The sequence below is a fragment of the Lingula anatina genome, chromosome 1 (genome assembly GCF_051362555.1).
Source record: "Lingula anatina isolate TDL-2025a chromosome 1, LinAna3.0, whole genome shotgun sequence".
Lineage (NCBI taxonomy): Eukaryota > Metazoa > Brachiopoda > Lingulata > Lingulida > Lingulidae > Lingula > Lingula anatina.
Window position 1 is genome coordinate 55,371,399 of NC_141767.1, and position 17,517 is coordinate 55,388,915.

At 35.8% G+C, this 17,517-nt stretch overlaps 1 protein-coding gene across 3 annotated transcripts; it reads right to left on the reverse strand.

The window, feature by feature from the left end:
- Positions 1–934: 934 nt before the first annotated feature.
- Positions 935–17,409, reverse strand: LOC106155069 (uncharacterized). Of its 3 annotated transcripts, none has more exons than XM_087002326.1 (8): positions 17,252–17,409; positions 16,314–16,439; positions 14,964–15,129; positions 14,632–14,852; positions 14,330–14,440; positions 13,678–13,807; positions 3,858–3,966; positions 935–3,583 (listed from the first exon to the last, which is right to left on the reverse strand). In XM_087002326.1, the coding sequence occupies exons 2-8, from the start codon at positions 16,436–16,438 to the stop codon at positions 3,444–3,446; spliced, it is 1,002 nt and encodes a 333-aa protein (XP_086858452.1). In that variant the 5' UTR covers position 16,439; positions 17,252–17,409; the 3' UTR covers positions 935–3,443. The 3 variants fall into 3 exon arrangements, with proteins under 3 accessions (XP_086858452.1, XP_086858453.1, XP_086858454.1); XM_087002327.1 differs by having other exon boundaries at positions 16,314–16,406; positions 17,252–17,398; XM_087002328.1 differs by lacking the exon at positions 16,314–16,439 and having other exon boundaries at positions 17,252–17,332.
- Between the last annotated feature and the right edge of the window lie 108 nt (positions 17,410–17,517).

Genomic DNA, 17,517 nt, shown 5'->3' on the forward strand with positions numbered 1-17,517 from the left:
GTTTTATTGCACTTTTCCCTCAAAAATGAAGAGTTGTTTTTTTATTGAATGTGGACCTTGCAAAGCCATGCACTGTGAAACTTCTAACCAAAACAGATACGCTTCTCTAAATAGTATTTAGCATGCACATTTTTTATATAGAATGTCTGTTAATTTTCCTTATCACATGAAACCACTTTTGACTGGCACCTTCATGGATTGATGAAATGAAATAGCAGAGAAAACAAGCTATATTCTGTCACATGCATTATACAGTCAAATTGACAGTGATGCTTATGTTGTAGGGCTGGTTTCATGAGACGAGGCAATTTTGAAAATCTTTCAGCATCTCACACTATGTTTAGCTGGTCTAGCATCAAATGGCAAATTAAAATCTCTGTGCCACCTGTGACCTAATAAGACTCTATAAGGGAAATCATAGGAAGTTAGATTAGCCTTTAATGTTGAGGTGATTATAATCACGTGACTAAGAAAGGCCGTTTTGAGTTTGGTCAACCCATTTTGCCTAGAAGCATGAATTGACTACATTGTGATCAGTTTTAAGTGATTAACAGGTCAAAGGGGCATTTGATTTTTTCAATAAATTTTAGTAAGACAAAAAGTTAATGTTGAAGTCAAATAGGTAAATCCATTTAGATAGGTTGTATTTGTAGAAAAATTGACAATTTTTTCTTTTTTTAATGATTAAAAAAACAAGATTGGTAGTTGTTCTATGAAACATATTTTCTTCTGTTATAATAACATACACTAATCTTTGACCATTTGGATGATTTTGCAAATTTTTTTCAAGTTTAATGCATAATCTAAACTTTTTAATTGATAAAACCATCTCCGATATAATTTTGCTATTTGATGTACTGCATACCGATTTCAAATAAATTAGATTCAGAATGAACAAGAATATGGGTGGTGATTTCCTTTCAGAAAAAATGCATATAATGAAGAAAGTTTATTGCACTCATTTCACAATACACTTTTCACTTGTGGTGACATCTGGCTAATATTTTCTATTCTAAAGCATGGCAGCAAGTGAAAAACTTTAACAAACTGTTGATATATAAAATTAATTTAAAGAAAAAAATCATTTATTTGATACCACTCTGTCATGCACAATTTTTAAAATTTTTTTGTCCATGGGACAAACAATTTGACAAAATATTATGTAAAATCGGTAAACATAAATAAAACTAGAGGATCAGAGAGGCGATACCGCCTCCAAATATTGTACCACCAGCTGGAGCAAGCGCATTCGTATAGACCCCCACATACACAAAATAAGTGACACAGCCACCAGTTTTGTGCTTGACAAGCTGTAAAAATGCAATCAACAAGAATTTTTAAACTATTGCAAAAAAAATATAGGGTACAATCAAATTTAAGTTCTTCGTAAGGTAGGTCAAGGGTCAATTTCAAGGTCACAGTAAATTGCCAGTATATGACTTCCTATTCAAGTTCAAGAGTAACTATGGACCTATCTCTGTCAAGTTTGAAGTTAAAAGAGAAAGAAATTAGCAGAGTTCAGTTCATGATAAAAAGTAGGTCAAAGGTCAATTTCAAGGTCACACTTAGATTGCCAGTATAGGACTTCCTATTCAACTTTTATAGTAACTATGGACCTATCTCAGCCAGTTTTGGAGATAAAAGGGAAGCAAATTTTGCAAAATTCAGTTCATGGTGAAAAGTAGGTCAAAGGTCAATTTCAAGGTCACATTTAGATTGCCAGCTTATGACTTTCTATTCAAGTGCAATAGTAACTATGGACCTATCTCTGCCAGTTTTGGAGATAAAAGGGAAGCAAAATTTGCAAAGTTCAGTTTATGGTGAAAAGTAGGACAAAGGTCAATTTTAAGGTCACATTTAGATTGCCAGTATATGACTTCCTATTCAGGTTCAATAGTAACTATGGACCTATCTCAGCCAGTTTTGGAGATAAAAGGGAAGCAAAATTTGCAAAATGCAGTTCATGGTGTAAAGTAGGTCAAAGGTCAATTTTAAGGTCACATTTAGATTGCCAGTATATGACTTCCTTTTCAAGTTCAATAGTAACTATGGACCTATCTCAGCCAGTTTTGGAGATAAAAGGGAAGCAAAATTTGCAAAATTCAGTTCATGGTGTAAAGTAGGTCAAAGGTCAATTTCAAGGTCACATTTAGATTGCCAGTATATGACTTCCTATTCAAGTTCAATAGTAACTATGGACCTATCTCTGCCAGTTTTGGAGATAAAAGGGAAGCAAAATTTGCAAAGTTCAGTTCATGGTGAAAAGTAGGTCAAAGGTCAATTTCAAGGTCACATTTAGATTGCCAGTATATGACTTCCTATTCAAGTTCAATAGTAACTACGGACCTATCTCAGCCAGTTTTGGAGATAAAAGGAAAACAAAATTTGCAAAATTCAGTTCATGGTGTAAAGTAGGTCAAAGGTCAATTTTAAGGTCACATTTAGATTGCCAGTATATGACTTCCTATTCAACTTCAATAGTAACTATGGACCTATCTCTGCCAGTTTTGGAGATAAAAGGGAAGAAAAATTTGCAAAGTTCACTTCATGGTGAAAAGTAGGTCAAAGGTCAATTTTAATGTCACATATAGATTGCCAGTATATGACTTCCTATTCAAGTTCAATAGTAACTACGGACCTACCTCTGCCAGTTTTGGAGATAAAAGGAAAGCAAAATTTGCAAAATTCAGTTCATGGTGTAAAGTAGGTCAAAGGTCAATTTTAAGGTCACATTTAGATTGCCAGTATATGACTTCCTATTCAAGTTCAATAGTAACTATGGACCTATCTCTGCCAGTTTTGGAGATAAAAGGGAAGAAAAATTTGCAAAGTTCAGTTCATGGTGAAAAGTAGGTCAAAGGTCAATTTCAAGGTCATAGTAAGATTGCCAGTATATGACTTCCTATTCAACATCAATATTAACTATGGACCTATCTCTGCCAGTTTTGGAGATATAAGGGACTAGATGTTATAATTTTGGAGTTACCATAATGTGCCTTAAATTTCGTACAGAAAAAATTAATTAAAATAAAGAAAATGTCATTTTGGTCAAAATTCTTGAAATAGGAGGTGCTCTGAAGTTTCAGAAGTTCAAATTTGATGAAATAATGTCATTTTTGAACACAAGTTGTCTGCTTTGCCAAGCCTTATGTTTTATTTTTCCAGAGTTCAAAATTTATTATCTATTACCGTACTGCACATTTTGCTTTTACCACCAATATATATATATATATATATATATATATATATATATATATATATATATATAAAGAACGTTTTTATGTCACAAATACAGTAGTGATCATAATTAAAATATTGATAATTAATGGTTCTAGAAAAACTGAAGGAGTAGATTTCAAAACTGGTTTTGTGCAGTAAGCAAATATGGGCAATTTTATTCAATAAATACTTTTTGTCAAAGAAGTCACCAAAGGAGATCACAGTCATTCTAAAAAGTCCACAACTTCATCTAATTCCCTTCTCCTTGCCTCCTGGTGTGCCCATCTTGCTTCTGCTAGTTCTGGAGTCACTTTCCAATTTTCATGATATATTCTATTACTACAGCTGGGACATTTCTTCCCACCTGAAAGGTTGATAACATTATACACTATGCATTTTTAAGAAAATGATAATTATGTACTTTGGGTGATTATTTACAAAATTATGGATAAAGACAAATTATTTCATTTACTGTGATGGAACAGCTCTGAGTTTTTATTTAATTAACATAGTATTTGAGCGTGATCTCAACAATGCAGAATTCAAGAAATTTTTGTTCAACATTCTTAACAAAAATTCAAAATTAATCTTATTAATCTACATAGCTCATAGCAAAAGGACAAAAATATTGAAGTTACCTGTGAAAGGTGGTGTTTTCATGTAGATGTCTAAGCAACCATGATGAAATGTGTGACCACAATAAACCCGCTCTGCAAACTTCTCATGATTTGGTTCATTTATTATTTCCTACAAAACCAATCAAAAGTGTTTTTATATTCAAAAATAAACCTCACTGCCTTACTTCTGGAAAGCAAAAGACAAAATATGATTGGAGCTGTTTTATAAGTCATAGCATATTAATGTTTATTGTTTTCTAAATAGTAAGGTGGTGCCCAAGAGAAAAATAATTTTCAATGAACATTTTCATACCCCGAAAGCACTACATCTGTCCATCTGTTAACAATTCTTTGACTGGATAACTCCTCCCTTATTATTCAAGGAATTGCTTCACTACTGAATGATTGATATTGATGCGCCAAAAAAGTGGGATAATTAAGACTGCACCATTTAACTTTGAACTTTTTTAAAGGTGAAATACATTTTTAAAAAATCTTTCAGGATTGAAAATTATCTCTAAAACTAGAAGAGATACACCCACCATTACTTGCACTTATATATGGCAAATCCAAATGAGATCTTGAATTTTACATTTGACCTACTTTAAATTTTTCTCTTTACTTTTAATTTTCAAATCTGCGCATCTCCAAAACTAGAAGAAACAAGGCAGCAAAGCTGTCAAATGTACAGACAAAAAACAGGAAATAACTATGCACAAAATAGGCTACTGTCAATTCTGATGCAAAAATACATTATGTTAAACTGCAAATTCAACATCAAATTTTAATTATCATCAACAGGTAATACCAATGTAATTAAAATATGTGACAAGTTTACACTTTGAAAATGTATAACTTCCAGAAAAAGAAGTTCCTTAGACTGCTTTTCCAACTCAGACTGCATTTTAGTCCTGTATTTCTTTTTTGAAAGTTTGGCAATCATAAGTAACATGGTTTTCCCATAATGGTCATCATGGCAGCAGCACCCAAAATTGTGTTTTCTTCTATTCTGATGCAATATTACATAATGGTTAACAGCATAATAACTCAATTTTAATAATAAAATATACGTATCATGGATTTTCAGAAAATGTGACTAGCATGGGTCTTCAAGCCCGTGGAACTTCAAAGTCACACCTTGAAAATGCCAGTATGTGAAAAATTAAATTTTCACAAAATAACTGTTTAACTGGCAGCAAGAATTACCAAACAGACTGTATTTCCTACTTTTCTTTCCTGTAAGTTTGAGAACAGTAAATGACATGGTTTTTCTTAAATGGTCATCATGGGAGCAGTGCCCAAAATAGTTTTTTTTTTCAAATTTTGATGCAATATTACATAATGTTTAACAGCATAATGACCATCAACTTTAATAATAAAATATTAGTATTATGGATATTCAGAAAATGTGACTAGCAAAGGTCTTCAGGCCCATGGAACTTCAAAGTCACAACTTGAAAATGCCAAAATGTAAACGAGACAGCACTGTTCTGAAATGTTTTTTTTTTTCCATTTTTAACAATTTTTAACATAAAACAAAATTATCAGTTTTCTGCCGTTTCTATATGATAAACTAAGAAAATTGATGAGATGGGAAAAATATCAACAGAGCAGTGTTAAATGTCCAACCTCTTCCATTCTGAGATTCTGAACATAGTGAATGATTGAATCTGACAAACTGCAATGATATGAGTTTATTTCCATTTTTGAAACTTTATTACACAATACACGATAACAAGTTTACCATCATTTTTACATAATCAACTAATAATGTTGTAAAATTGCAGGAAATGCCAAACAAACACTTTTACGTATCTTATTAGTTCAATAATGAAACTGTTTACATGCCTAAGAATTAAATCTGAGGAAATGTGAAAAAACTGCATTTCTTTAAAATAATGGCCCGATTATGCTGATTTTTGAACTCAACCTGCGTTTTAGCAGGAATGACCACTCCTGTGAGTTTAATGACAATTGGCCTATCTGTTTTTCTTATATTGTGTTTACAGTGTTGCATATATGCTGAAAAGTGAAAAAAAAAAGCATAACTACTAAAATAGTGGCCCGATCATGCCGATTTTCGAACTTGACCTGCATTTTATGAATATTCATCAGCTCTGTAAATATACAGCCAAAAAGTAAAACTGCCTTCCACTTATCGTGTTTACAATGAAAGTGCATGGCGCCGGCGACAGCGACAGTGACGGCAACGACGGCGACGACAGACGCAGGTGATGGTAATATGTACATGTAGTGTATTAGCCTATGGATCGTTTACGCGTCACGCCAGGTGTCGCATGACACCTGGTACCATGTGACTTGACGCGGGAATCTTGAATGTAATAAAGCAGAACTCACAACAATGGCGACGAGGATGGTCACATTTTATTACGTTGAATGATAATTTTACGATTTTAAACAACATGGAGCCTCTATGCTCAAATGAAATTGACAATAGTTGTGAGGAAACACGGATTACACATATGGAAAACGAAATTAGACACTTGAACTCAAAATTTGAAGGACTATGTGAAAACGTTTATAAAATGACAGAAGGACTGCAGAAATTTCAAACAGAATTTATCTCATATATGAGACGTGACAATCCATCCTTATTGGAAAATTCAGCTGCACCCTTGACTCATGCTCAGCAAGGACACATTGAGATAAATGATCCTCATGATGCCGATGCTACACCTGTCTCTGTTACTTCAACGGAGTCTTCAACTCATGGTTTAGCTGAGCGAATAAGTTCAAATGCTGATTTTATACCAGACCCGGGGCAACCAGTTGTCAGTGACCCAACCGTTCCAGCGTACCGTTATGGACGTCAGAATTATGATGCGAGAGGGCCACATCTACAATTCTGTGAGGATGTACCCATATTTACTCCCACGCAAAGATCGCGGCCAGTGGACACTCCCCTGTATACTGACGAAAACCGACAACCACCTCCAACAGGTAGGTCATTTCCCATATACAATGAGTCACACATTACCTGCCCCCAGCCGCCCACCCGTTTTCAATCATATGATGGAAGTACTAACTTCTATTCATATTACGTAAAATTATGTTGCGTTGCTGAGAGCAAGGGATGGGGAGTCAAAGAAATCTATGAAATCATGATCACCTCACTAGAAGGTAAAGCCCTCGACGAGTTTGTAAAACTACCTCCTAACGAAAGAATGCACCTACACAGTGTTGTGGATACCCTTATGAAATGTTTCGGAAAAACTGAAAATTCATCATTGGCGCGAACAGAACTGGCCGCTATAAAACAAAAAGAAAACGAAAGCTACGAAGAATTTGGCTCACGTGTGAGAATATTAGCGTTGTCTGCCTACCGTGGTACTGGCCTATTCAATCAAATGGCCACTGAATCGTTTTTACGTGGGTGTTCAGATAAAGATTTAGTGGGAAAAGTGATGTGCATGAGACCTAGAACATTAGAAGAGGCGGTCGAAAATGCCCGTACGTGTGGAGCAAATATGCAAATTTTGGGGTTACGCAATGAAAATTGTAATAAGCAAGTGCGCAAAGTTATTTTTAAAGAACCCCAGTCTCCATGTACAGATCATATTGAGCGTCAAAATCCACCAAATGTGACTCGCGTTCAGTTTTCACCTCGTAGCTCGAGTCCTAATCGGGCAAAATCATTTCAGTCGAATGATGCAGAGCAGAGGTTGCAAAACATTGAATCCTCGTTGTTAGAATTGATTCAGTTATTCCGTCAGTCCGTGAACCAAACGCAAAAGGGCAATGACACTCAGATTGGTACACCCCCTAGGGGCATCACAAGGTGCTATAATTGCCATGAAACGGGTCACATAAGCACAAATTGTCCCCAGAAAAACAGTGATTCGTTAAACCGCAACAGGTCGCCTGTGCGGTCCAACAATCGACCTCAGCTGCAGTAGGACCAAATCTGATCCCACACACCGTTTATTGTAATGGCATGGCCAAAGGCGAAAGTTTAGTGGTCCCCATACATGTCAATGGAATCAAAACTAACGCTGTTATCGACACGGCAGCGCAAGTGACCATAGTAAGTGACAAGCTGTTATCACAAATTACTGGAGAAATTACTTACGGCGGGTACCATGACATAAAAGGTATACCGCAGATTAGCTTACGAGCAAGAGAAATAAAAGGCCTAAAATTAGCAATTGGTTCAGAAGTGTATGAATGGACAGCACTTGCAGCTCCTATCCCAGACAATGTTTTATTGGGTTTAGATTTCTTGAAAATGTTTGAGTGTAACATCTGTCTGGAAAACAATTTCATATCGTTGACCAGACCAGATTCTTCAGATAGAAGACGCAATAAAGTTCATGCCTCTATAAGAAAAGGTAGTGACAATTATTTAGTGGCAAATCGTGTTATTTTATCAAAGAAAGTTGCTGTTCCACCGCATTCTGAGAAGTTTGTTCAGGTTCCCTTTGTGGCGGAAAGGAACAAAACCTTTTTACTCAACGCCCCTAAACATGATCAGAAGGGTCTTTCGGTGCCCTATGGGTTGATAAGCACCGATTTTACGGATGCTTGCCTCAGTTGTTCAATCGCTCTAAGGAATGAGACTGATAAGTCAATTACCTTAAAAGCAGGTCATGTGATGGGTGATTTGGAAGAGATTGAGCGTGTACTGGGATATCCTGAGAGTTTTGACAGTTCGAATGTGCACCAGTCTTTCTCGGTGTTGAAAGTTGATGTGAACTCTAACGATGTGGAGAATAATATTCCTGAACACGTGCGCGATTTGTGGAAACGATCTAGTGAGGATTTGTCTGATGAGCAGTCTCTCAAATTAGGCAATCTTTTGATAAAATATGCCGATGTTTTTTCCAAATCTGAATTTGATATCGGTCATTTTACAAAGATTAAACATAGAATTGATACCAACGAAGCAAAGCCTATTAAACAAAGACTGAGACGCACACCTCTGGGTTTCGAGCAAGAGGAAAAGGCAACATTAGATAAATTGTTAGCCGCTGACATTGTGCAACCCTCTTGTTCCGAATGGGCATCCTCTCCTGTTTTAGTGAGAAAAAAGGACGGCACTTTGAGATATTGCATAGATTTTCGTGCTTTAAATAAAGTGACCGTTAAGGATGTGTATCCACTACCGCAAATAGACGAATGCTTAGATGTTTTAGCGGGCACTCGGTATTTCAGCACTCTTGATATGAACTGTGCTTATTATCAGGTTGAAGTTGAGGAAAGCTCCCGGCCTAAAACCGCTTTTATGACCAAGTACGGTTTGTTTGAGTTTAAGAGACTACCGTTTGGTTTGACTAACAGCCCTGCTACTTTCATGCGAGCAGTCAATTCAGTTCTGCATGGTTTGACGTGGAGACAAGTACTCGCTTACTTGGATGATGTTGTTGTGCTTGGGAACAGTTTTGATGATTCTATAGCCAATATTGCACTGGTGTTGGATAGATTCAAAGAAAATGGATTGAAATTAAAACCATCCAAGTGTTCATTACTCAAAAGGAGTGTTCTCTATTTGGGCAAATTGGTAGATGAGAATGGCATTGCTCCAAATCCTGACAGTATAAAAGCAGTTCAACGTTGGCCACGTCCAAAATGTAAGAAAGATGTGGAAAGATTTCTTGGTCTAGTTAATTACCATAGAAGTCACATAAAATGTTTTGCTGCTATGTCTGGTATACTGTATGATTTGACCAAAAACAAAAGTGTTTTTAATTGGACTAATGAACACGAAGTTGCATTCAATGACTTGAAACAGGCTTTGGTCCATAGTCCCGTGCTGAGCTTTCCAGACAGTGATGGTTTATTTATTTTAGACACGGACGCCAGTGATACTTGTATTGGAGCTGAGCTCATACAGGTGCAAAATGACACTGAAAAGGTCATTAGTTATGGCAGTTTTGCTCTCACTCCTAGTCAACGTCGTTATTGCACGACTAAAAAGGAGCTTTTAGCAGTAGTCCGATTTACTCGGCAGTACAGGCACTATCTACTTGGTAGAAAGTTTGTAATAAGGACAGATCATTGCAGTTTGACTTGGATCATGCGTTTTAAATTGCTCAATGGTGTTTTAGCAAGGTGGATGGAGGAATTGGCTCAGTATGATTTCGAAATTCAGCACAGATCGGGAAAAAACCACAGTAATGCTGATTCATTGTCACGCATTCCTCTTCAGCACAAAGACTGTTATTACTATGAAGATGGTTGTGATGTGACAAAGTTACCTTGTGGAGGCTGTCATCACTGTACCAGGCTTCATGAAGAATGGGACAGATTTAATAAAGATGTCGATTACATAGGGCCCCTGTCTCTAAGAAGCGTGAAAACTGTTACACCTGCCGTAGACCCACCCAGGGAAAATACTGGGAATGTTGAATTGTTTGCAAAGTATACAGCAAGTCAACTCAGAGAAGCGCAATTAAAAGATAATCACTTATTAAAGGTGATAGGTTGGATTGAGGAAAATGTAAGTCCTTCTCAAGAGGAGTTGCAACTATGCTCGACAGCTGTGAAATTTTTATGGACAAACTTCAATTTGCTGTCCATGAAAGATGGTGTTTTATATTACAGCAGGTTTGATAAAGGCTCTTTTAACCCTCTTTTGGTATTACCCAAAGAATTTCAACAGGAAGCCTTATCATTGTGTCATGACCCTGTTATTTCAGGTCATCAAGGGATTGCTCGGACTCTTTCTAAGTTGAGACAAAGTGTATTTTGGTATGGAATGACTACCGACTGCAAACTGTATGTCAATTCATGTGTGGCCTGTGAAAAAAATAAAAAGGCAAACAGGAAATTCAGAGCTGAATTGCAAAATTTCCATGCCGGTGCACCTTTAGAGAGAGTTCACATAGATATTTTAGGACCACTTACTCCCAGTAAATCAGGGAATAAGTACATTTTAGTTGTCGTATGTCAGTTCACTAAATGGGTGGAAGCGTATCCATTAGCGGACCAAACTGCAGATACGGTTAGCAAAACATTGGTAAACAATTTCATTGCTAGGTTTGGTTGTCCAACTATCATACATTCCGACATGGGTGCCAATTTTACAAGTGAATTGTTTAGTAATGTTTGTAGTTTACTGTCCATTAATAAAACTCAAACCAGTCCGTACAGGCCGAGTTCGAATGGCGCCGTCGAGCGTCAGAATAGGACTATCATGCAGTGCATACGGTGTTATTTGGAAGGACAGGACAGTAATTGGGATGAACATTTATCTTTAATTACAAGCGCAATCAGGGCGGTCCCTAACAGACAAACAGGTCTGACCCCAAACATGTTGATGTTTGGAAGGGAAACTAGACAGCCCATTGATTTTACGTTTGGTTTAAAATCTATTAAAGGAGATGTTGAACCAAATAGCTATGTCATGCAATTAAAAGAGAAGCTAGAGAGCGTTCACGAGTTGGCCAGAAAATGTCTCGGCGAAAATTTAAAGACACAAAAAGCGTACTATGACGCAAATGCCAGACAGACACAATATTGTAAAGGTGACCTAGTGTATAGATATAATAACATGTCAAAACCCGGTCGTTCAAAGAAATTACAGCCTGTATGGCTCGGTCCCTTCAAAATTATTGAGGTGCTTTCTCCAATTTTGTATAAGATAAAAACAAAAAGAAAAGTTGTGGTGGTGCATCATGATCACTTAAAGCCCTGTAAGGGAAGGGGGGCCCTAAAACCCTCCAAAGCTAAATGTGTGACTCCTCCTAATGTGGGTGATGACCAACCACAAGGTGATAGAACTGTCAAAGATGCTGTTGTTACGAGAAGTGGCAGAACAGTTATACCTCCAATACGTTATTGTTGAGAGGAAGACTCAGAACTAATGAGGTTATTATTAACAGATGTGACAGCGATATCCACTACAATACGTTATGCCAAGGACAAGTTACTGAGATAATGGGACATTTTCTGTGAACTCTATTGACTTTGAACAGAACATTGACTATGTTTTACATACATATATTGGCTACATTATACTGAGCCTGTATTTGCATTAAATATTCTATTCATACAAGTGACACAATTATATGTCGTTCACTTTATCAAGGCATTTGTAAAAGTTGTTTGTATTCTGAAGCTGTTTGGATGCACAGTACAGTCTTGTGAGTAAAGTGCATGTGTCATGTTGATAATGCAGATTTAGCATAATTAGTAAAGTTCATATGTGCCGTTTATGCAGTAATGCATGCACATTTATATATAAAAATATGGGACTTGAAAGTATGCACTGTTTAACACAACATGTTACCTTAGTTATAAGGAAATAATGTATTTATATGTGCCGTTAATATGTAATGTATATGCACAATTATTATTTACTATGCACAAAAATAGATCTCATTATCATTAACTGTGCTGATGTAAGGCATACAATACATATAACATTGTCATTTAAAGCAAGGGTTGACTAAGATGCTGTTGATAAAGTGTAATCCGTATGTATGTTAAAGTTATGTCAACAATTGTAATTAATTCACACTTATCTTAATTATCAGTGGTTTTTATATAAGCATGTTTTGAAAATATGATGGGGAGGAATGTAGTGTATTAGCCTATGGATCGTTTACGCGTCACGCCAGGTGTCGCATGACACCTGGTACCATGTGACTTGACGCGGGAATCTTGAATGTAATAAAGCAGAACTCACAACATACAGACACATCTGTACATATTAACTGTACTGTTTGAGAACAGTAAGTGACATGGTTTTTCTTAAATGGTCATCATGGGAGCAGTGCCCAAAATAGGTTTTTTTCAAATTTTGATGCAATATTACATAATGTTTAACAGCATAATGATCATCAATTTTTAATAATAAAATATTAGTATCATGGACAAATAGTAAACGTGACTAACAAAGGTTTTTAGGCCGATGGAACTTCAAAGTCACACCTTCAAAATGCCAAAATGTAAACAAGACTGCACTGTTCTGAAATGGGCTTATTTCCATTTTTTAACACTTTTTTAACATAAAACAAAATTAATAGGTTACTGCCATTTTTATAAGATCAACTAAGAAAATTGATGAGATGTGAAAAATATCAATAGAACAGTGTTAAATGTCCAATTTCTTCCATTCTGAGATTCTGAACATAGTGAATGATTGAATCTGACAAACTGCAATGATATGAGTTTATTTCCATTTTTGACACTTTATTATACAATACACGATAACAAGTTTACCATCATTTTTACATAATCAACTAACAATGTTGTAAAGATGCAGGAAATGTCAAACAAACACTTTTACGTATCTTATTACTTAAATAATAAGGCTATTAACATGCCTAAGAATTAAATCTGAGGAAATCTGAGGAAATGTGAAAAAACAGCATTACTTCTAAAATAATGCCCCGATTATGCTGATTTTCGAACTCAACCTGCGTTTTAGTAAGATTGATTATTCCTGTGAGTGTCATGACAACAGGCCTAACGGTTTTCCTTAAAATGTGTTTACAAGGTTGCATATATGCTGAAAAGTGAAAAAACAGCATAACTTCTACAATAATGGCCCGATCATGCTGATTTTCAAACTTGACCTGCGTTTTATGAATATTCATCAGCTCTGTAAATATAAAGCCAAAAAATGAAACTGCCTTCCACTTATCGTGTTTACAAGGAAAGTGCACGGCGACGGCATCGGCATCGGCATCGCCATCGGCATCGGCGACGGCGACGACAGACACAGGTGATGGCAATATGTACAGACACATCTGTGTCTGTACATAAAAACTAAGGGTGAGTCAGTTAATGAAATGAGCTTATTGAGCACTTCACTGAGCAAAATTACTAAATAAAGGAGTCAAAATATTTAACAATAAAATGCTTTACTTTAACTCACTTGTGGGTTTTCAGGGAGAGCCATTTCATTGCACAGGGGACATTTTTGGGCTGGATAGTTCTTTATACAGGTACGAATCATATACTCACACACTGGGCGAACAGCAGGTTTTGGCTCAAATGGGGGGTCTCTGCAAAACAATATCACCATCAGAAGTATATCTACTTTTGAGAATTTCCAGACTTTTTTCAATTCTTCTTGAAGTCTTATGTTTGAAATGTATTTCACTAAAAAACCTGATCCAGATGTGCTGTAAAAAACTTGAAGATTTCATCTGTCTGGAAAATTTTGTTGGAAGACAATTTTCAGCTAATGTAATTTTTTTCGCTTTGAAAATTTTGTTGAACTTGAAAATGGGCCTTTCGATAATTCTGAAAAGTTTGTCACCTCAAATGGTGCCGTTGTCCAGCTCAAACATGATTTTGGACGACCTTACACCCAATCCTGGGAAAAGCCCTGCATGCAACACATGTTGCTATTTAAATGTGAAGTGTTATATATGCCGCATCCAGTTTATACTGTAAGATTGCAATTAGGATTATCTAGACCCTTCTCCTTTTACTGTAAAAAACTGCATACATCAAATTATTTTGAATATAATGCCATAATTGAGTTTTTATAATTGCTGTCATCTGAAGATATCAGTACTTACTTAGGTCTCTTTTTAAGAGGAGGTTGTACACACCGCCTTGCTATTTCATTTGCTTGAGCTAATATGTTGACTGTCAATGGTTCTGGAAAGTTGTGATCAGCTACCTCTATGCTAAAATGGAAATAAAAACAAGGTTGTCTAATCTCTACTGAACATGTTTAAGTTATACATAATAAAAATACATTAAAAGTTTTAGTGAGTGTTCAGTAAGGCTTCTTTTAAAATAATGGTCTTTTTTTTTATGTTTTCTATAAACAGAGAGAAACAAACAATACAAATACAAACTTTACATGAACACTTACCTAGACTGATCAAATGGATAATTATCTGGTATTGTGATCTTAAAGTTCATAAAGTACTGGTCTTTTTTCACTTTAAGAATAATTTGAGATAGTTTCTGCTTTAATTTAATGTCATCACAGTCTTGTAAAAGATCTTTTTTTATGAAAGAGATTTCTTCACTGCAAACACACAGGGGATTTTCTTGAATGAAATTCCTGATAAACTTGAGCACCATTAAGACCTGAAAAACAACAATATAGTATACACATTTTCCAAACTTACTACTGTCTTATATGTACATTAGATATATGCTTGCATCAATTTTAAGAGATTTTTTCTAAAATGATATTACCTGTTCTCTCCCTAGATATTTTTTTGCTTCCTCCTCAGCAACTTTAGTGAGTCCCTGCAGAAGCTTGTATGAGAGAGTTTTGCTTTTCAGTTCTATCAAAATTGTGGCATCTGGATATTTATCTGGGAACATGAGACAAACCACTATGCTCTTGTGTTGTGTTTGCCTGAAACAGAGAAAAGATTTGATTGTTAATAATAATTTTTATAACTTATTCAGAAAAACAGGCACTTATTATTATAATATAATATTATTATTATGATTTATTATATGTCACTGTTTTGATTAAATAAAAAAATCTTATTAAAATAGTTTATAAATGTCTGTTAATGAGATTATCATACAAACAATTTAGCTTACTAGTAAGTCAATATTTTCATCTTCATCAATAAAAACAGAGCAGTCAAAATGAAAATGCCATAGAAAACATCTCCATACCTAAAATGTGCCTGCTTTGTGCACAAGAAGCTTTACAGCACACCATGTACTAGCGCTTATCAGTTAGTTTTACATGAATGATGACAAAATTGACAGTCTCACTTGTAGACACCACCCTGAGTTTCAGAGCTAACTTGACACTAACCTATTCACTGTAGCCTATCTTCATCGTGTCAAGTAACCTCTGACGAAAATAGTTTGACCTAGTTTATATAAGCCAATCAAATCCATGTTTCAAATTTTTTCACCAAAGTTTGGTGAAAACGCTGATTGGTTGACCGTCAATCGGCAATCCTCGGCTGATTCCGCAAGCTCCATACTAACAACAAAGTTATTGTCGAGTGCGGAGACATCCGAGTAGTTCCGAGTGTATTACCGTACACAAAGAAAGCAAGGCGAGTGACTACGAAAAAGAATGTGTTAAGTTGTCTCTTTATTCTTTGCAAAATATGAGTAAATCGGAATTGAAACCATAGGGTCTAGCAGTTTGAGGCCCTGCATCATTATCTACTGAGAGACGATGTTATTTGCGTGCTGCCCACAGGTTACGGCAAGTCCCTGATATCCAGCCTTATCTTTGATTGGTCCGGATTTGAACAAAGCGCGCTTTGACTCGTTCGCGTTCATTGGCTAGATCGTTCAATGAGTCATTGAGTGCGGGCTTTTAAATTTGATTGGCGGGCGGCGGAGGCAATCGAATCTGGTCAGAGGTTACTTGACACGATGAAGATAGGCTACAGTGAAGAGGTTAGTGTCAAGTTAGCTCTGAAGCTCAGGGTGGTAGACACAGGCTTTCAAGAAGAGAGTAAAAAGAAAGGTGGTTCAAGATTTGCTAATGGCTTATTGGGAAGAAAAATTGTTGACTACTCTGACGGTCTAGGTATTCTCCATCAGTTTTCCTTATATACTTACTCCAGAACAACTCTAACCATAGCAGGTACACATGCCACTAATTTAGAATCCTTCACCTTCTTCTCACAATTTTCTTTCACTGACTTCAGTTCACTTTGAATAAAAGCAACACTGTTATCTGACATCCTGAAATTATTTTCAAAAGAATAAAATAACTATACCTCTCCAACAAGTTTAAAAAAATCAGAACTTTAAAAAATGAACTTTCATTGTATTTAAGTTTCATTCTCTTCATACTCTGCATGATTACTATCCACATGATAGATTTTAAATCTGCTGGGTAAGGCCAAAAACTGAACTAATTAAAGGTACGCTCTATGATATTTACACGCTAAAATGGATTTTCCTGGGAAAACAAGCAATTTTCTCATACTGAAAAATCATTGAACTGTCTCGAATTGCACTTGGATTAGACCTTTTCTAAAATTTATAAAGGTTGTTTTTAGCTAAAAAATGACTGGCCAGTCATCATAACAGCAACCATTTTCCTATAAGCTTCAATGGAAATATTAACATCAGATATGCTCCAGAAAAAATATTTACAGATTAAGCCATTTTTAATGTGTGTGTGAGGTTTTATAAGAAGCTGTGGCTGGAAAAAATATAAAGTCTGGTGATTTTCAAAATCTATGGCGTGTACTTTTAAGTTATGGCAGTTTTAATTTTGGTTTCAAAAATACTGAATGGATTTTGATCGCGACTTTTTGGACTGTGGTCGACTAGTGCAGTATTCTGAAGTCATTTATGTGGATTTTCAGTAACCAATCAAGGTGACTGACAACACCATTGAAACTGAGTGACAGAGTGACAGCAAAGCGTGCCTTAATTGCCACTGCCAGAGTTTAGAAAGTGTACGTTAACATCGTTAAATGACTTATTCTAAGATTGTTATCATTATAAGTTCCATGTAGCAAGAAGTTTAGACCAATATCGGTTACCTTTTATTTTATTTCAAACCTTGGCTTCCCCTGTTAATAAAAGAACTAATGGCTTCGGCGTGTCGTGTTTCTTCTGTAACTTCCGGTTTAAATCTCGCGAGAACTGGCTTTTATTTGAAAAATGTTCATTGGCTGAAACATAATCACGTGGATAACGGTCCCGCCAAAAATAAAGCGTGGGTATTTTAAGGAAGCAGTTTGTAATTAGTATAAACAGACGTAATTATACCATCTAATCTCCCTATGGTAGCGATTTGAAGTCATTC